The following is a 22,453-nucleotide window of genomic DNA, read 5'->3' on the forward strand; positions in this document are numbered from 1 at the left end:
ATATATTCAAAACCTATCACATGAGAAAAAAAATAATTGCAGTGACCTTCAACTCGGCATTCAGATATATTGACCACGTTCTTTCAATAAACAACAGCTTCTTCCAATCATCACATGTTGACTCAGTATATCCCAGTGAACTCGAAATAAAAGGCACCCAAAGTCTGCTACATCTGTTTCATATCTGGGTGAACAATTTTGAACCGAGGTAGGTACCGATAAATACGTTGATGTTACAGGGATATTAAAAATGTATATATATATATATATATATATATATATATATATATATATATATATATATATATATATATATATATCCTAGTGCTGATTTCGGTGATAGGACAATATGGCATATGACTATTTACGAGTCGTGTTCAGCTTTAGATCAACATTATTCAACCATTTTTTAAAATAATTTGTGGTAAAACGACAATCAACTAACTATGACTGTTCATATAGAAACGTTCCAGAAACAATAATGTTTCAACTTTCATATGCAACTAAAATTCAGCATCGATTCAACATTGAAGAACCACGTGGATTTAACTTTGCAATGCCTCCTGGGTGCATAGTATAATACGGAATACTATGTGAATAAAAATTTACACGGGCAATGTACACAACAGTTTCACGATTTTCATGATCACAACTCAAAGATTGAAATAACACATTTGGCAATTAAAACACTTAATCTTCTTTTTAAGAATAAAATGTCAATGTACACAGTAACAATTCAGTATACATAACAATCGAGTATTGTCCTTACTTCATAATACGTATGCACTCAATACCATATTAACATTACGAGTATGCTAGTATAAAAGTTCAGTCAAATATAGAAATTTCAGCTTCCCATCATCTTCTTCTCTAATCTAAGTAGTAATATTACAAAATCACCTATATAGGGTCTTTGTCTCCCAATTGATTCGAAAAGCAAAAGCATGCTCCAAGCATAATTCACTGTATTTTGTTTTTTACATCCGATTTTCACTCATACATTTAGACACGTCCCCATAAACTGGTGAAAAGGGCCTTCAAATTTAGATGTATACTCAGCACTCTGGGCCATTGCACATTGAGGTTTTTTTTTTTTTTTTATCATGCCAACACCTACTCTACCCTCAGTTTTTAAGGTTTTATCTGAAAGACCATGACTTTTACTTCTGATGCCTGGTACTTGGCAAAGAAAAAGTTATTTCCTGTGTTTATGTCTTATATTTAATGTGATGCGGCAAATGAAAATTCTTCGAGTATAATCAATTTTCAAACCGAAGCATTGCCTGCGAGGTGCAGTGGTTAGAGCGTTCGCTCTAGCATCGCGGAGCAAGGAGTTGATCCATACTTCGAGTGTTCAAATCCCACTGTGGGATGTGGAGACCGGTCCTTCGGATGAGACCATATAAACTTGAGGTCCCGTGTCGCAGTTGGTGCTGGCACGAAACATATCCCTCACTGCTCAATGGCCCTGAAGGCCGAGTACAGGTCAAAATTTACAGCTCTCCACCGGCAAATGGTGGCATCTCCATATGATAGAAAAATTCTCGAGAGGGATGTTAAACAACAATCCAACAGACCAATGCAAGCTACTAACAAATAAGTTTATAAAACAAGGATTTCAACAACTGTTTAATTCAGCTTTTACAAATTCTATGGTCGTTATTATGACCTTGTTTGCAAAATTTAAAAAAAACTTATCACTGGGGCATACGTGTATTTTGTCTCGCACGTTCATACTTTTTAGTTAGATCATTGCTTTTATACTAAATTTGACTATGGAGTACTCCGTAAACGTAATCAAACCATGCACAGGCACTTGTTTCTGTAATAAATTTTTGACCCAAAGTATAATAATAACACAAGGTATCCAACTCCGTATTACACAGAGTACCCCCTCCCTCAGAATTGCACTCATTTACAATTTCAGAGGATATGCACTGGCAAACTGTTTATACCTATGTCTTCTACGATAATTTATCTACGCAACCATATACGGCATGCCTGTCTTTATTTTCTTTTATCCCCGTAAACAGGGTCAAAACTCTGCTCGATGAGTGGAAAAGTTGAACTCAACCATGAAATGGTATGTGCTAATCCCGAGCAGAGATTCTGATTGGCTAAAAATCTGTTTTTAAAATTACATCAGAAAAATATCGTAGTGCTTTAATGGAAAATGAGAGGTAAACAAATTTTATTTATTCACTGCAATATTTAAACACTGGAATTGAATTTTTAAACTCACTCATTTTTTTTAAATTTTGCTCTCTGCCCGGGATTAGCACATACCATTTCATGGTCAAGTTCGACTTTTCCACTCGGCGCGCAGAGTTTTGACACTGTTTACGGGGATAAAAGAAAATAAAGACACGCATGCCATATATGGTTGTGTAGATAAATTATCTTAGAAGGCAAGGTATAAACAGTTTGCCAGTGCATGATCTCTGAATTGTAAATGAGTGCGATTCTGAGGGTGGGGGTACTCCATGTAATACGGAGTTGGATACCTTGTGTTATTATTATACTATGGGTCAAAAATTTATTACAGAAACAAGTGCCTGTGGATCATTCATAGGCTTCACAGCAGGTGTGACCAGTGGACAGGGAATTCTTATTCCTCCTATAAACCTGATTCCACCTTTGCTTTTCTGCAGGTCCGTTTTTTTTTTTTGGCCCCATTCATGATTTGTCTACTGCATTTCTGAGATTGATCACTGTTCAGTATCTTCACCTTTTACATTATTAAGGTTTGGAGTTTCTTCAAACATCTTTGTCTATTTCCTTAATTCAAATGAACAGGTTATGTTGTGCCCATAGAAAGAGTCTGTTAATGGCCTAAATTTTAATGTTATTCCCTCATTCTTCCATCATCTTTTCTGAAACAAGACCAATATTAAGTCTATTTATTTATATGTACCCCATCTTTATTTATTTTACAATTTATTACACATTAGACAATTCAAAATATATATATATCAAAACTAATTGGAGTAAAAGTATTATATTTTTCTAACAACATATTCCTAAACTTGGCACACAAGAACAACCAAGTTTTAAAATCTTTAAAAGAGAACCAAAATCTCAGGTTAATTCAGTAAAAACAGAAAATCAAATACACTCTACAAGGAAACATTCATGTACATGAGTAACACGTTATATTTAACTTAAAATCTTAATTGTGAGATTTACTCAGTGTGAACTCGACCATGACAGACAACTGATTATCTATTGGTTGTTGTTTCCTGGGAATTGGAGCATGTCTAGGGGATTTTCTGTGTCCTCCACATCTGGGATCTTCCATTGGTCTCTTCGGCCGATGTCGTACATTTCCTTGATAACTGCCCTTATTTTGTCGCTGCCCTCACTGGCTACTTCTTGGTATTTGTCATACAGCTGTAGGGCTGTGTTTGCATCTTCTACAGAGTCATGGGTAGATGATTGTATTGTCGTTTCTATAAAAAGCCAAAAAACACAAATACTTGTCATTTCAGTACGCAATTTTTTTTGGGGGGGGAGGGATAAAAAAACAAAAACTAATAACTGTAATTCGTTTAATTTAGGTAAGTACACAAGACAAACAAGAGGCTCAGGGGCCACATTGCTCACCTGAGCACTTTGGCTAGGAAAAAGGATACAGATAAGAACTGCTTGATCAGAGATCCTCTAACAGAAATGATTGAGACAGCTAGCCTCCCTACACTGAACTCATTAATTAATCTTTAACTGGATGCATGTCTACTCATTAGTCCCAATGGATGAATGGATCTATACATACTATCTGCTTTGTAGCGCAATAAAAATGCATATTTATGTCATTCTGAAATTAAATTTTAAAACAAAGATTTTTTTTTAAATTTGTTACAAAGATTTATAAAATGAAACAAAAAGATTTTTTTTAAAATTTGTTACAAAGATTTATAAAAAGAAACAAAAAACTTGTGCAATCTTGATGCAACATTTTTAATAAGGTTCCTGCATTACTCTTAGATTTGTAGGGACTATCTACCATAATTAGAACATTTTTTTTTAAATACTTGATTTTTTTTTAGATCTAGTATCAGACTGGTTTTAAGCTGCAATTCATACGGACAACGGGCATGCTGATTCCAATATCACCCCCCCCCTTTCTCCCGAGTATAATTAGTTTTAATTATATTTTATTATAATTATATTAGTTATATTATTTAAATTAAAATTTATTATACAATATCAAATAAATTTTAATTACTTTTCACCAAATTCATTTTAAAAGTTAGGCTAGCCAACTATTTTATCCAACACGGCTGATTCTTTTTGCCCAGTTTCCAAGAGATATAGATAACACCTGCTTGATCAGAGATGCTCTACCAGTTGGCTCCTCACACTAAACTCATTAATTTCTCTTTAATTTGACATGCAATTTTCTGTTATCAAATTCTTCTTGACCAGTGCTTGATAATTACACCCATGGGAGAGGTGGAATTTTTCCTTGTAACATTACATTTGTTATAGATTGCTGTAAAGTATAAAATGAAAAATATAAGTATTTTCTTGATTTAACATTTTTTTAAATAAGGATACTGCAACACTCTTGCATTTTTTGGGATTGTGTAATCTAATAGTAAAAAGACAGGTTTTTAAAAAAAAAATTTCACTTAATTAAAGGTAACAGTGACCTTGAAATAGGTCACGACACACCTTCTACCTAAGATGCATAAATTGGCCAAGTTTGATGATTCTAAGTCTAATAGTTTTCTAGTTATGAGCCGGACAGGATTTTTCCATATTTGGCCATAACATCTTAATTAAAGGTCAGAGCGACCTACTTTCAATGTGTGACACACCTTCTACCCAAGAAGTATCAGCTGACAAAATTTGATAATCCTAGGCCTAATAGTATTAAAGTTATGAGCCGGACACGAAAAAAGCTAACAGACGAACGGACATGAACGCCATAACATAATATGTCCCCTCTAAAGACGGGTGTATAAAAACAACATATGTATCCTATTTCTATTCAGAGTTTAATAAGTACTAAATAAAGTCAGTAATATATATAAATAAACAGAACAATTTTTTTCAGTAAATTTGTTTAATGACAAAGTATTCTAATTCTTTATTTTCTCTCAGTAAAATTGAAAATAAGAGTTAAATTTCTGCAAGATGCTTCATTAAAAAAAATTAATACATGTATGTAAGTAGGAACATTACTGATATTAATCACACCTTCTATTATTTATTTTCTTGGAATTACTTTGTCTAATTTCACTTGGACTTATAAAATTGTTAATAAATAAGTTTATAGAACTTCTGTACTGTTTGTGTATTTCTGATTATAGTAGAACCCCATCACTCTGGCCATTTCCTGTTATTAGCCTGACCTTAAATTCAATCATGGCTGAAAAAATTGTCAACAATAAACGTTGAAGTAAAGTGAAAAAGGTTTTTACATTTTAAACATTCAGGATAACTTTTAAAATGTCTGCAAATGTCTTTTTGGTAATAAAATTTGAAGTTTACACACAAATTAACCCTTTAAATTTTTGTCAGCGATGTCGGCGACTTTCATTTCATAATCAATTAGTAGCATCAAAGAGCTCCAAACAATCGACTGTCAGCGACAATCGTTTCATCACTACTGAAGATGCTTTCATATAAATATGACCAATTATGGGTTTGCTGTTCTTGAGAAGATTTTTAAAGATTTTCCCTATGTAAAACTTTGATCGCCTATTGTGGCCCCACCATACCCCCAGGGGTCATGATTTGAACAAATTTGAATCTACACTACCTGAGGATGCTTTCATATAAATATAACCAATCATGGCTTTGCTGTTCTTGAGAAGATTTTAAAAGATTTTTCCTATGTATTCCTATATAAAACTTTGATCGCCCATTGTGGCCCCACCCTACCCCTAGGGGTCAGGATTTGAACAGACTTGAATCTACACTACCTATTGATGTTTCCCTATAAATATGACCAATTATGGGTTTGCTGTTCTTGAGAAGATTTTTAAAGATTTTCCCTATGAATTCCTATGTAAAACTTTTATCGCCCACTGTGGCCCCACCCTAACCCACTGGGTCATGATTTGAACAAATTTAAATCTACACTACCTGAGGATGCTTTCATATAAATATGATCAATCATGGCTTTGCTGTTCTTAAGAAGAAGATTTTTAAAGATTTTTCTTATGTATTCCTATGTAAAATTTTTATCACCCAATGTGGCCCCACCCTACCCGTAGAGGTTATGATTTGAACAAATCTGAATTTACACAACCTCACAATGATTCCACATAAGTTTCATGTTTTCAAGCACAGTTTTTCTTGAGAAGAAGATTTTAAATGATGCCATTAATTTTTCACAAAATCATAATTATCTCCCCTTGGAAGAAGGTGTGGCCCTTCATTTGAACAAACTTGAATCCTCTTTACCCAAGGATACCTTGTGGCAATTAAGTTTGGTTGAAATTGGCTCAGTGGTTCTTGAGAAGAAGATGAAAATGTGAAAAGTTAACAACAACAACAACGCCGAACAGACAACGGACAAATTTTGATCAGAAAAGCTCACTTGAGCCTTCGGCACAGGTGAGCTAAAAATATGATTAATAAAGTAAAGTACAGTGAAGCCTCCGTGTTCCAGACACAATAATCAGGGGACAATTTTACAAATTAAAGAAATTAGTAATACGACTAAGACCAAAAACTTTCATTGATTGTAAAATTTTGCAAAAATAATGATTTTGCTAGAATAAAAATATCTTACTACATTCCATTTAAACAATAATAAAACCATTTTTATTTCATGTAAATTAGACAGTTATAAGCAGAATTAAATTTTGGTCTTAGTCGTAAGTTCTTTAGTAAAACGGGCCACAGGTTACTCCACGGTCTGGATATGTACTAAGATTACTTACTGAGAAAATACCATGCTAGATATTTCAATGAGATCATTCTTTGTCTTGGTATATAAAAAAGTTGCACAGTATCCACAATCTGGTCCTTAGGAACCTGTTAAAATCAGATATTACAGTCTACAATTAATTCAACTTAAGGTTCAAAGCTAATGACATAATGACAAGAACAATCTTTAGTTAGGAAAATTAGCACTTTGACATTCAAAGTAGATTAAAGGTTATAATCAAGATGAAAATTTGTGAGACTTCAATAAAAAATGAACTTTCCTTGGCAGTTGGAAAAAATAGCACTTTAAAATTTAGTTGCTAATAAGTTGACCTCCTTAAGATAAATAAAGTACAGCGCTCATGGAAAACTTACAGTGATGTTGATAACTCTGAAATCCTTCTTCAGACCATGTCCCACAAACACTACTTTCATGTCTACCAGATAGCGAAGTTTAACGTAGGTGGATTTAAGTGTGGTCAGATGTTTACTGGACAGCTCTGGATTCAGGTCACCTGGACTTATCCCAGACCACTGAGTCAAATAGTCTACCACCTGAAAAAGATGATTTCTTCCAATTACATTTTTAGCTTATGATAAATGTTGTGATAGTTCAGCAGAGTTTCTTTACAGGGAATCTGGATGTGTGTACCTAACAAACATAGGTAATGAAAGATTACAAAGCTCATCTTGACGAATGTTATCAGTATAAGTAATGCAAATCTCACATCATATTTTCTTTATAGTTACTGTGCATCCTGAAAACAACATTCATGCAAGTTCTGTGTAAGTAGGTCTTATAGTTCATTGAGAATTAACCTGTTCCAAAAATTATAACCTGTTCACTAATCAAGAAAATGCCTTTCATTTCCTACATCTGAAGCAAGTCTGGAATTGTCCATCCTTAGATGCATCATCCATGAAAGTCAAATCATAACAGGCCATATAATTATAGAGCTACTCCAAAAAACATTGCCATGGTCACTCATTTGGTAAATGTAGGTAGATCCAGCATCAGAAGCAAGTGTGGTAGTGTCCATCCCTAGATGCATCATCCATGCAGGTTTGGTCCAGGTAGGGTTTATAGTTACTTGGGAATGGACCTGCTCCAAACACTTTAACCTGGCCCCAAGACCATAAACTGAGAACAGACTTAAGTCAAAATTTCGAATCAATATAACTTTTGAAATAATCTTCAGAACAAAACAAAATTTTCATCATATGTTTAAATTAAAATATTATACAAACCTGCAAATTTTTAAGCACATATGTTAAATAAAATTCAAGATATTCAAAATCAAAATTTTCAAAATTTTGACTTAAGTCTGTTCTCAGTTTATGGTCTCAAGGGCAGGTCACTCATCTGGAAAATGTATGTCAGATCCAGCATCTGAAGCATGTCTGGTAGTGTCCATCCCTAGATGCATCATCCATGCAAGTTTGGTCCAGATATGTCTTACAGTTACTTGGGAATGGACCTGCTCCAAAAACTTTAACCTGGTCACTCATCTGGAAAATGCATGTCAGATCCAGCATCCAAAGCAAGTTTGGTAGTATCAATTCCTAGTACTATCACATAGCTCAATCAGTTGGTAGAGTTTTCACTCTGTGATCTCAGGTTCATGCCCTGGCTGCAAACCTTAGTCAATAAAAATAATTGGTACATATGTAGCATACGTTCCTTCACCAAACGTTTGGTACTTGTAAATTTAAGTTGCAGGTCTCTCAGATGAGACCTTGAACTGAGGCACCGTGACTGAGTTGTTTGCATGTCAAAGACCCCTCTGTTACCACACATTTTGTAAAATTACGCACATTGAAATTTTTTTTTTAATTGTGTTAAATTTGGGCCGAAGTTAATTCACTTTGGAAATTTTTTTTTTTTCAAAGTTCTCAATACCTGTTCTTGGGTTGATATGTAGTCATCAATGAATGGTATTCCCTTTTTCTCCCCTTTACTAAAGAATTAAAAAGAAAAAAATCATTACAAATCATCATCACCAAGTGTAATTTAGATACATGAGTTGAATTACAGACAGCAATACTTCTTATTAAAATGCTAAAAGAGATTAAATTGAATGTCTGACAATAAACTAAATTCATAGTTTTCAAGAAGATCCCCCCCCCCCCCTTTCAATTTTCATCCCGTAATGAACATAAACATGACTGTATAATTAATTGAAATTTCATCATCACTGATGCATACTAAATATTTATTAACCTGTTCCATGTAAATGTATATAATATATAACATATTTCTTTTGCTTATGCATGGAAAGTACCAATAACATTAATTCTCACGTACAATATGCACGTTTTGTGTAATTACCAAATTGAAAAAAAAAAATTGGCCTCATTATCCCCCTCTCCTTATTTGAATTTTTTATAAAATTATTTATCAGACAATCTTTTGATCTCACCCTTTAGCATTGAAAGTATATATTCATCTATAAACTAGCAATGTTAGCATTTTCTAAGAGACAAACATATAGTTTTTTTGGTTAACCAAAAATGTGACAAGGACCTATAGTTTATATCGAAAGTAAATTTAAAAAAAAAAAAGAACAGCTATGTTAAGTGTACAAATATTAAATTAAAAGTCTGGTTAATTAAAGGTCATATTTATCACAACAAATATAAGGTGCAAACGTGTTTTAAGCTGGGTTTGTTTTCTTTTGTTTTTGTTTTTAAAACTTTGAAGATTTGCTCATGGTTTTCATGTATTCTGAAAAAAATGTTGTTGAGCAGTAGTTCTGACTATAAAGAGATAAAGTGAGGGGAAGAGGATTAATCCTAATCAATGATTGGTTTCCTTTAATTAATCATCAATTATATGGGGAAAAATAAATTCAAAGAGAAACAACTGAGAGTAGAATAAAATGAGATTAAACATTTTCTGCGTAGAAATATTTTTTTCAGCTCTTTTACTTTGTCTTTGAAGAGTATATATTAGATCTCCCATGTTTTGTGGTTGGATATGATTTTTTATCCAAGGAGTTGTGTGTTTTATCCCCGAGCCTTGGAGTGGGGCACACAACAAGTTGGATAAAAACAAGAGGCCCAGGGGCCACATCGCTCACCTGAGCACTGTGGCTAGGAAAAGAGGAAAAATCTGCTTAGTATTGAAAAGCTAAAATGCATAAGTGGCCCCAACCTACCCCTAAAAGGGAGTGGGGGGGGGGGGGGTATGATATGAACAAAATTAAATCTACACTAACTAAGGATGCTTACATGATTTTTTGACAAACTGTGACTTTTTTCTCTACAAGTTTGAACTTTCATTGTGGCCCCACCCTACCCATGGAGGTCATGATTTGAACAAACTTGAATCTACACCACCTGAGGATGCTTCCATATAAATATGACCAATCATAGCTTTGCTGTTCTTGAGAAGAAGATTTTTCCTATAAATTATTACGTAAAACTTTGATCGTCCATTGTGGCCCCACCCTACCCCCGGGGGTCATGATTTGAACAAATTTGAGTCTACACTACCTGACAATAATTCCACATGAGTTTCGTCTTTCCTGGCCCATTGGTTCTTGAGAAGAAGATTTTTCAATAATGCCATTAATTTTTTGCTATTTCGTAATTATCTCCCCTTGGAGGGGGGCGTGGCCCTTCATTTGAACAAACTTGAATTCCCTTCACCCATGGATATTTTGTGCCAAGTTTGATTGAATTTGGCCTAGTAGTTCTGGAGAAGAAGATGAAAATGTGAAAAGTTTACGACAACGCCAACGACGACAGACAACGGACAAATTTCGATCAGAAAAGCTCACTTGAGCCTTCGGCTCAGGTGAGCTAAAAAATCATATCCAACCATAAACCTTGGTAGATTTTTCTTATCACATGTTTTACACATAATTAATTCCTGTTTTACACTGTTTTAGGTATGTAAATCTATAATATTTGACTTATCAAATTCACGCAAAAACCACCGTGACATCACAATATGAAAATGATATCCTAAGAGCTATATCCACTGTATAAAGGATAATGTGATAAAAATAAGTAACTTATAGTAACCAAGACAAGAGGCCCAAGGGCGTTAATGGTCACCTGAATATAATACAACCTTGTTAACAATTCACGATACGATAGGATACACGCAATATACGACAGGATACACGCATGATAGGATAAACGCAAAACAAGATAAATGCAAAACACAATAGACCTGATAAATGATCTTCATGATAGGATAAAAACAAAACCTGATAGGATTGTTTAAAAATGCGAAACGTTTTTTGGACAAGACGAAAAGATTCCTTTTTGATATACATATTTAAGGAATGTTTTTAAGTTTTGTGTGTGTTATTGGTTTGTAAATCACACACACTTGTCACGTAGGCATATTTCATGAAGCACGCTAGCTTCACCGTGTAAATCTCTACGCGTGAGTATACACAAAAATGACTTTCAAATCAATTTCATAGTTGGCTTAGTAGAAAAACACAGCAAATGTAAATATTGCAGTATGATAATTTTAATTACAGACCCTGAAACGTGCTACTACCCCAAAAAAGCGTGTGACTTTCGTGCGCTTTTCGTTTCGTGCAAACCGTGTAGCGTTACGTGTAAACCGTGTAGCTTTTCGTGTAAACCATGCAGCGTTTCGTGTAAGCTCCAAAGCGTTTCGTGCAAACCGTGTAGCGAGCGTGCGAGAAGCGTGTGAGAAACGTGCGACTTTCGTGTAAGAACCGTGTGAGAAACGTGCGACTTTCGTGCAAGAATCGTGTGAGAAACGTGTAGGATTCATTCGGAACTCATTTTATTTTAAATATGGCTATTGATGGATCAACATGTCATTCTGTGTTGTTTGTAACTAATATTATTCGAATATATTATACCGGTGGTATTTTAAGAGAGAAAAAATTAGGAAACAACAAAATAAAATTACTCGGTAATGTACATGTATTACATATTTGTTTGATTTTTATTCTTTTTTTATTTAAATAAAGAAGGAAAGAGAATATGTTCAAAGTAATTAATTATACGCACATCAATTTTAAGGTATTCAATACATTTTTTTTTTTAAAGGGAGCAATACTGAACATCGTTTTAAAAAAATCATCAATAATCCGGTCTCGTCCTTTTCATTCATTTATTTGAATCTCTTCACCATTTTACAGTTGTGGTATATAGATATTACAAAAACATATGGGTGATTAATGCAAAATAGTAGATAGATAAGGCAGGCGTGAAATATAAAATACTAAGTTTATTGCGTTGCTATAAATGTTAAGTACGGGAATTCTAGGCTGGGGAGCACAATTATTTTTTTTTCTTTATAAACGAAAATAATTTTCTTCTATTAAAGATTGTGATACAAATAATTTTTAAACGATGAGTCACTTATAGTCCTTTTATGCATAAAATTGGTTGATTAATAATTGTCTTATAAATGAATCATAATTCACATGCATCGGCAAATTTCCGGGGAAGGGGGGGGGGTGTTCAAATGTAAACACAAACTTTGAGTTTTTGTTATTAAACATGTTTTTATAGATGATTTTCTTTTTAAAGAAAATACTGTTTTTTTTTTCGGGGTGCGCTTGATGCACCCCTTAAAAATGTATAGGAATCTTCTTTACACTTCCGACACTCTTCTTACGACTGTGATCAAGGTCATTTACAACAGCGACCACGGGCTCCGCGTGCCGGGAACTGAAAACTTGTTCTGCTACATGTACATGTATTATCTTTTGTCAATCATGGCTAAGATGACACCCGACAATTACGATTGATTTTTAATTCGTGAAATTTAATAGTTGTATTAGTATTTAAAGGGTAAAAATAAATACTCGTGGATTTTATTTCTTAAATTTATCGATTCTCTGTAAACAGTGAATTGATTTGCCAGTGTATTCGTGAATAATAAAATATAAAGAAAAAAATCCGGAGTAATTATATATTAGTTATTTTATTAATCACGCAGTTCTAGAGCATATTTTTTAGTTTTTAGGACACTGGACATGTATTCATGTATATTCAATGTATTGTTAAGAGCCGCGACTATTGATTACATTTTTTTTTTTGGCTAGACGGGATTTGAAATCAAGGATTTTACAAGGTGGTGGGTATATTGTTTTTATTTGATAAACACAATGCCTCAAAATGGAGAACTAAAGCATTACAATACCTATTCCCCCGGCTTCTCTACCATATTAAATTTTAATGATAAGTCAAAGTTTGATTCTGTAATGAAGCGATATATTTACCACTCTAATTGAATTGCAGTTAATGAATTACATGTATCTGGTCCCGCTGGAGATATGGATATCCTTTTTTTCTTAGAACGGGCATTTGTTTCTGTAATAATTTTTTCCCAGTGGTATACTTACTGAAACAAGTGCCAGTTATATAGTTATATTTAGCCATGAACAGAAGTAAGATCTCGGTAATCTAACCCCCCCCCCCCCCCTGCACAATGTTCTTATTTGATTTAGTATACATATTACCTTTGCAAATTATAAACAGGATCTAATTCAATCACATGAAAGTATTTATTTACTAAATCAAAAAAATGAATAAATCAATCAATAATTAAAAAAAAAAAAAAGGAAAGGAAAGAAAATCAATCCGATTACAGAAATCATACACAATTTAATCATTTTTTTTCTTCAAATCAATAACTGGATTTATTTGTCAGTAATAAAACGATTTGTTATCAAACTATAATTGTAAAAACATTGAATGCTGTAAATATTATGAATTACAAATATAATTATTTTTTTCAGTGCGTACATGTAATTTAGAGTCTAGTGAAAAAGTTTTGTACAAAGACGATGATACATGTAGGCATTTCACCGTACCTGTCACATTCTCAGTGAAAACTATATTATTAATTAAAAACAACTTAACATTGTGTATATTTATCTGTTAATATCGACTGGTGTAGCGAGGTCTAATCCTAACTTAATCTGAATGATTGCAATTCTTAAATAATCTTTGATTAATCCGTAATTTACTTAATTTAAATAAAGTCCGAGAGATCCCGAATAGAAAATCCAGATCGAGGCCAAAACGTGCGAGAATCGTGTACAAAGCGTGTGAGAAACGTGTACAAAGCATTTCGTGCAGGCTTTCGTGTAAACCGTGCAGCCTTTTGTGCAAAGCGTTTCGTGTAAACCGTGTAGCGTTTCGTGCAAACCGTGTAGCGTTTCGTGTAAACCGTGCAGCGTTTCGTGCAAACCGTGTAGCGAGCGTGTACCGTTCGTGCAGCGAGCGTGTAGGGTAGTAGCACGTTTCAGGGTCTGTACTTACAAAGCCACAAATCTAAATGATAAAATATATAAATATATATATAATTATGATCAAATATTTGAGGTAATTCTGCTTTGTAAAAATTGTAAAAGAAAGTTTTTTCTTTTTTGGTCAATAAAATGTCAAAATTCCCTCAAAGCGTTAAATTTGAATTTTGAGTAGTTTAATTATGGAGATTTTATCATCTAATGGTGGCTCAAATATTCCGTATACAAGCGAAGTTTTACATCTATGTGCAATAAATTCATGACATGCTATAAATATATTCATTACTAGTATTTTAACAAATAAAACCTTATAAAATCCATAACAAACATTGATTATTTATATGGAAGAACTCCATGTAATTAAAACATAGATAATCAGAGATTACAGAGCTCACCTCAACGAATGTTGTCTTTAAGTAATGCAAAGTCCAACACTAAACTAATAATCTAGTAGTGTGCATCTCTAGATGCAACATTTATGCAATTTTGGTCTGATATGGCTTGCTGCTTGGGAATGGACTTATCTAAAAACTTAAAAATTAGTCACTGATCCAGAAAATGTAAGTCAAATCCAGCATCTGAAGCAAGTTTGAGAGTGTTCATCCCTTGAAACATCATCCATGCAAGTTTGGATCAGATAGGCTTTATAGTTACTTGGAAATGAGATCTGCTCCAAAAACTTTAACCTGGTCACTCATCTGGAAAATGTAGGTCAGATCCAGCATCTGATGCAAGTCCAGTAGTGTGCATCCTTAGATGTATCATCCATGCAAGTTTGGTCAATATAGGGCCTATAGTTACTTGGAAATGAGACCTGCTCCAAAAACTTTAACCTGCACCAAAAACTTTAACCTGCTCCAAAAACATTAATCTGGTCATTCTTCAGCTGAAATTGCAGCGTCTGAAACCTTGACTGATACAATGAAACACACTAGAAGCATCCTCCATGCAACTCTTATTGATATAGGGCATAGAAGTACTTGAAAAGAAAACTGCTCCAAAAACTTCAACCTGGGACGCCGACGCCAACACCGACGCCGAGGGTATTACATAAGCTCTCCTAACTTGGTTGGGGTGAGCTAAAAATGAAATATTTGGATTCAATATCTTGTGTTAGAAGTCTGCAATGTATCCAGAATCGTTTTTTAATAATTCAAATCTCACAACAACAAAAAAAGATAATAATCATGGATTAGGGGAAAAATTTTTTAAAAAATTATTGTTTTAAGGTAGTCCAATTCTCAGGTTCTGAAAATCAGCTTTTAAGTAATTGAAAATGCTCACAAAAATGTCTTTGATTTCACATAGTAACGTGAATTTACCCATGGAATTTCTTCAAAGTTCATCATTATAGTTAATCATATTATATAGGGAAAATTATCAAATCTCAAATATATTTTCAGGAAATGCGAATAAAAACACCATCTATGCATTTTCTAATTGAAAATTGATCAACAAACATAATTTAGGATAGAAAAATATAGGTATCCAGGCATTTAGAGAAAATAGCATCTTTTATATGCTTATACAGTATTTTGTTTCTTCTTTTTACTTCAATTTTCATATAAAACATAGTGTAAAAACTTGTGCTATCATTGCTAGACATCACATATCACATCTAATTTCATATCATGCTAATAAGCAGTGGTATCTAATGCTAGACTAAAGGAAATTCTATTTCTTTAAAAATGAATTAATTTTTTTTCTTTTATGGGGTACAAATGTCAACTTTTTACAAGACCGTTTCTAAGACTTCAAAGAACCTTGAATCATATTAATATGCATAAAATGAAAATTGTTGCATGAAAAGATCTCAATTTCAATCTTCATTTTGAGACTTTTTAAATAAATCAATAAATTTAAGAGTTATCCTTCCTGGCTGAGGATCAGATATCCTTAAGGTTACATGTAACGCTGTCTCCTGAGTTTTTACAAATTTGCTTCAATTTATATTTAAAATAAATTAATTTAATTTCTATTGCGTTTTAAACACGTGACCTGCTGAAATTGCTGGTTGCGTTGAGATTGTGAACTGGACTGTGATTAAATAATTAAATAATTTCTCCTATATATAAATATGTATGTTACATATGTCCTGTACACATAGACACATTCCAAGTACATACATTTTATATGTATATATGAAGAAGGAGACCAGCTGAAAGAAATTGAATTTAATAAAATTAATAAACATCACTAGATATTTCATCATCTAATATCCAAAAATGGAATTGCATTTGCATCCTTTTGTATTTATTCTCTCATACTTCAGATGTTATAGGCCTGTAAGATTAAGAAGGGAGCACGAAGTCGTATACTTGAAATGTTACAGTGTACCAACATGTGTATTATACAGTAGAAATAAATTGCTTATATAATATTGCCTATCAACAATAATAATGTCTTAATTAGCCTCTTTTATTTTCTTTTCAAAACACTTCTTTTTAGACCCCCCCCCCCCCCCCCCAAGAAATGAAATTGTTTTCTAAGCTTGCCTGTTTTATAAACATTTTCAATGACTGAATTTGTATCTACTAATTAATAATAGCTACGTGTATGCCTATAGCTAACAATGTATGTGAATATATTTATCCAGTACTGAAACTTTGTATTAAATAAATAACATTGAATAATTACATACACATGTTTACAAAAAATTAGAACACACAAAAAAATAAATAAATAAATTTCCACAATATGACAAGTGGATTATTGGACTGAATAATCGTAAATTATTGTTATAAACTTTGTATTAATTGTTACAAAACTTATCTTAAATACTAGGACTCCATTGGCAAAATTAGACAAAACTTTGCAAATTATGAAAGTCTTAATCCCACTTGAGGCACAGTGAGCGGGGGGGGGGGGGGGGGGGGGGGGGGGGGGGGGGTTGATAACAACTCAAGAAAAAAAAGATCCGATTCAAAAAGCAAATATAAATAAATAAAATACAAATATGTAAATAATTCTTAAATAAAGTCAAGTATTAAATGCAATCGATAAGCACTAATAAAAGTAATGAATTTCAAGGTATTTTACTTGTCTTGTGCATCACGGTAGAACCGGGCAATTTCTTTTAAATTTTAAGTACAATGCATCTTTTAGGCGCCTTTAATAAAGAAAAAAAATCGTGCAAGGCAAAGTTCATATTTTTCTCTGCTAAGAATTATTTACCACATTCTTCAATTAATAGAACTATCGAACAATTGTTTTTTTTGTACTTCACAGAAAACCCGAAGATCCGGAAGTACAGTACCACAAGCGCATTTTTTTTTAACAAGAGGCCCATGGGCCACAACACTCACCTGAGTCAATATGGCCCTGCTGTTCTTCGTCAGCAGATTTCTTCTCCTATATATTCATATGTAAAGCTTTGATCACCTGTTTTAGACATACCCTACCCCCAGGTGCCATGTTTTGAATGAAAATGAATCTAATCCTTCTGAGGATGCTTCTACATTCATATAACTAATCATGGTTTTGCTGTTCTTAAAAAAAGAACTTTAAAGATGTCTGCCACCCTACCCTGTATGTATATGTATCAATATATTTACATGTATTAAATCATATTAAACTGATATTAACTCTTTCCCCCTCACAAGCGCCTCTCGACGCCTAGCCAGGATTTCCGCACAAGCGTCTCTCGACGCCCATCCATGATTTCCGCACTAGCGTCTCTCGACGCCTATACAGAATTTCCGCACAAGCGCCTTTCGACATCTTGTTATTTTAAGACTATGTGAAAACGAGACTATGACGTCGGCAACTTTGGGGCAGGTATCAAATTGAAGCGTTATTATTGGCCTACAAAAATAAAGTATGTGCACTGTCATCAATTCACGTGTACCTATAAATAAAGATGGTTTTTACCTTGTATGGTAGGAAAAACAAAAGTTGTTAATTCAAAATGGCGGATTACGAACAATGTACGGTGAGATTGTTTCTATTCACGTGACGATTTAGATAAACTTTATGGGCTTTAGGATGCTGAATCGAATACATATATTCATAAAGAATTCATTTGTGCAGAAAAAATTAATTTGGAACATTATAATTGGCCAGAAAACCTTCGACATTTCATGGCGTGCGAGTTGAAAGTCACATGGCCAGTATTCAAGAGCCGATTTTTGTGTAAAAACAACTGCAACAAAAGATTTCTTGGGTGATATGTTTTCTCCAAACATTATTATAGACTATGTGCATCACAAAAATAAAAGTGCACGGCGAATAAATGCACAGAAGAGAAAGGAAGACCGTGTCTGGTACAAAATCACTGAAGCAGAAAAGAAGGCTTACTTGGCCAAAAAAAGAAATTAAAAAGATTATCCGTTTGTGTAAACTTCGCAGTGTGCATCTATGCAAAATGTGGATCTTTTCACATAACAAAATAGACATTGAAACCTTTTTATTGACTGTAAAATGATTAAATTCTAAATATTTTGTCATGAAAAATGTGTGTATATACGCTGACTCTTGACATTTACCAAACTTTTTCTTAGTTTAAAAATAAAGGATTGGCTTTAAATTATCATCATTGTAAAGATGAGATTGTGCTGAAAATAAAAATACTTGGTTTTATATACTTTTACCCAATAATTTGAGAGTAATAAGAATAAATATAAAGCACTGTGATTTTTTTCTTTATTTCTGAAAATGCCTGAGTAAATGGGGTTATCACTGATGCCAGACTGCTGTGGAGATAAGGCTGCAGCAGTGGCTTGCTACGGGAGTATACAGTAACGCCTTATCTTCAAAGCTCTGAGGGGGAAAGAGTTAAAAAGGCGAAAAATGATTTTTAAAAAGAAACTGTTTTTTCTTCAAAGATTATCTAAATGATAAAAATGTGCTTCAAAGAAAAAAAATCTCATAAATTGTCCATTCTATAACTTACAATCCCTGTCTTTCCTGTTACAAACTTATATTTAGAAATCCTTTATTTATATAAAGATTTTTTTCTTTTTATTATTGAAAAAAGAACAAATGAATATTAATATGAAAATAATAATAAATCTGACAAATTAATAAAAGACCACATTTTTTCTGATTTTAAGAAAATTTGTCCATACTGTTACAATATGTTATGTCTTTCCTGTTACAAAACAACATTTTATGTTTTAACATACATATCTGAACCAACAAATTCTCACTCAGGGTGTATTCCTTTTACATACTACTTTATTAAAAACTGTATGAAAATTAATTGCTAGATTAATGATAAGATAGGTCTCAAATCTTCATTTTATGTAATGTTAGTCTTTCCTGTTACAAAAATTGTCTTTACTGTTACAAATTTACATGTAACAGGATGGACAATAACAGGATAGACAATTACACTATATTTGGTTCTTTATTTTCCTTATTGATTACCATACAAGCTGATGATGCAGTAGTTTTGAAACAAAATTTTAAAGTTATTTTGTAAGAAAAGTTACAATTTCTTACTTCCAATGTTAATGCTTATTTTCAATGTAACAGTGAGGACGTATTTTTTTTCTACTGAGTAAATCATACTTATATTTTGGAAATTTTCTTCAAACCCATCAAATTTGAATGAATGGCATCAACAACTTGGCTTCATGTAAATGAAACTGAGGCTGATAATAAATATGGAACCCAGAAAGGTTCAGTCTAAATATTTCTATTTTCTGTTTTTTCATTAGCATAACAGGAGAGACAAAAACTCGTGGGACACACATTTTAGTCTTGATATTTAATAAGACAAGCATATTAATTTTACAAAATTTTTAGTGTTTGTATGGCATATGTCAAGAATAGTTTTAGGCACACAAGGAAAAAAATGAGAAAAAAATTATCTGGATTTGGCTATAAAACACTTGTAAATTCAATGCAAAGGAGTGTAGGACATCGCAAAATATGCTTATATATGCACATTTCTATATGCATTTTTTCTCTAAATATATCATACAGCAGCAATATTAGTATTCTGCCAACTACAGAATAATGTATTCAAAATAGTAAAGTAAAAAATTATATAATTTTTACTTCCTATACTTTTTTATTGCCTTGTGACCAAAATTTTGGCGGTTTTTGATAATGACTCTTACAGATAGAGAAAAAAAAATCTTATTCTTTACCTTGATCCATGTTAAAAATGTTGCCCTGAGAATCAAACATTTTATCCAACACATTTAAAAAAAATGACTGCAGTTGACTGATCTGGCTTTTAATCTTACCCTCTGAGACACGTCATCCTTGCACATGTGAGATGAGAAGGTTTAATCATGGAGCGGGTTCCATCACTACGTAATTCTGACTCTTCCTAAAGAAACATAAACAAAAAGGTCTTTTTAGCAAAAGAACAAAATAAAGCAATAAAGAACGAAGAGCATGGCAGTAGAGAAATAAAAATCTTAGTTTAAAAGCTGGACCATAAAAGTCATAAATGCATGCCATATAGATTTCTTATTTTACACATATTGAGTACCTAGTATTACAAAAAAGAAAGGTAGACGTCAAATTGTGAGAACATGAAATCGTGAGTGAACTGTTGATCATTAGTATTTATTTCAGCATCATTAAATTAAAAACATGTAATTTTCTTTCAAGAGTAGTACTTCTCTTGAAAAAAATAGTTTACTTTGGAATAAAATTTGCTCCTAAAACTTTAACTGAAATGCTGACGCTACAGCTGTCAATAGGGTGTGATAAGGATAAACTGAAATATTACCATTATTGATGATTAGATTCCTTAACTCTGTGTTTCCTTGCAAACATAAAAGCAGTTTTATGTTTTATCTACATATTAAATTATTGTTAAACGCTTCAGAGACAAAGATTTCCTTTGTGTCCATTTTGTTTATACTCGACCAAATTAGGAGACGGCAGTCTCATATTAAGTGATCACAAGCTACCGATCTGTCAGTGTCGCCACAACAAGAAACAACATTCCCACAATGAGTAAAAAAACACCCATCACACCTAGGAAGTTCTAGAATTCTATCATACATGTAAAACTTTTCGTCAAATGAAAGTATTGCTAATTTTTTTTTATTCCATCAGAGTTGGTACAGCTGGATCAGCATCAAAATTTCAAAGAGCACTTTTCCAGCACTTTCAAGACCCCTTTTCAAGCACTTTTTAAGCATTTTGGACAATATAGTCAAGCATCTAAAACAACTGATATATGACATATTAATTGGATTTTGTTGTATTTCTAAACTTCTCACACATTTTTTTTCAACATCTTCAAACCAATAATGCTTTAAATGTATTATCACATTTTCTTTCCCTATGTTATTCTTCATTCTGTTCTTTTTCAACATTTTCTAATCAATAATGCATTAAGGTGAATCAACACATTTTTTTTGCTCTTCTTTTTTTTTAATTCTTCATTATACATGGATAGCAGCTATAGCTCACAATCAGAATTTAAGCACCATAAAAAAAATTTCAAGCACTTTTCATGCAAATTTCAGCACTTTTCCACTACTTTTTCCTGTTTAAGCATTTTCAAGCACTTTTCAATGACTGAGTCGAAATTCAAACACTTTTAATAGTCTGTACGAACCCTGTCCATTAATTTTAAATTTTCTCAATCACTTTGATGCCTGATAAACTTTAAAAGTGTTATCTAGGCAATGCTTATTTCTTTAAGTCCTAGATCCATACGAAAAATTAATCAAACTAGAGGAATAACAAAACGTAAATACCTGATTAAGTGAGACAAATTCAGCATCCAGGGCTACCACATCTCCTTTCTGTGGGAGTTCATCCTCAGAAAGGGGTTCAAAGGTCACCTTCCTGTTGGCTGGATTGACCAATCCAAAGTCTTCTCGCAGAACATCCATGGTGATAGGATTTGTCACTATAAAATTCATTAATACAATCAAATATTTTGCATTGTGTTGGGTCTATTTATTGTGAACTGTGCAGTTATACAATTAAAGTAAAATATAAGGCTTTAAACTATTCAAACAGATTTGTTTCCTTCCTAATTTAGCTACTGTCCTGACATGCAAGATGTCTTTCTGGAAATCCTTATCCTCCCTAAATCCTTTCTAGTCAACAACATAATGAGAATAGAAGAGTTTCTCAGCAGCACTGATTATGAAGATTTAATTCTCGAATTCACTGTAAAACTTGTCTTATCCTGATGTTGTGTATTCTGAAATCTTGATTATTATGATGTAAACTTTGAACCTCTTTCAGTAAATTCTGTTTTTCAAATGTTGTCTATCTGGATTGTTGTCTAGTCTGATTTAGTTAATCTTGAACAAGAAATAATTAGGTCTATCCACCTTTAAGTGGAAAGATCTCTTGAATTGCTTGTGTTTATTTTTATTTTTTTCTGCCAG

At 32.9% G+C, this 22,453-nt stretch overlaps 1 protein-coding gene across 1 annotated transcript in view; it reads right to left on the minus strand.

Annotated features, from left to right (window-relative positions):
- Positions 1-2,916: 2,916 nt before the first annotated feature.
- LOC133188513 (PAN2-PAN3 deadenylation complex catalytic subunit PAN2-like) overlaps positions 2,917-22,453 on the minus strand; it is a 57,788-nt gene continuing 38,251 nt past the window's right edge. The window contains exons 24-29 of the mRNA XM_061323980.1: positions 21,809-21,963; positions 20,333-20,418; positions 8,783-8,840; positions 7,258-7,437; positions 6,897-6,990; positions 2,917-3,449 (exon numbers count right to left, since the gene is read on the minus strand). Coding sequence (XP_061179964.1) covers positions 3,223-3,449; positions 6,897-6,990; positions 7,258-7,437; positions 8,783-8,840; positions 20,333-20,418; positions 21,809-21,963 — 800 coding nt within the window. The 3' untranslated portion in view covers positions 2,917-3,222. The remainder of the gene's footprint in view (positions 3,450-6,896; positions 6,991-7,257; positions 7,438-8,782; positions 8,841-20,332; positions 20,419-21,808; positions 21,964-22,453) is intronic.

The sequence above is a fragment of the Saccostrea echinata genome, unplaced genomic scaffold, assembly GCF_033153115.1.
Source record: "Saccostrea echinata isolate AGI-Se365-2 ecotype Australia unplaced genomic scaffold, CSIRO_AGI_Sech_v1 ptg000016l, whole genome shotgun sequence".
NCBI classification, from domain to species: domain Eukaryota; kingdom Metazoa; phylum Mollusca; class Bivalvia; order Ostreida; family Ostreidae; genus Saccostrea; species Saccostrea echinata.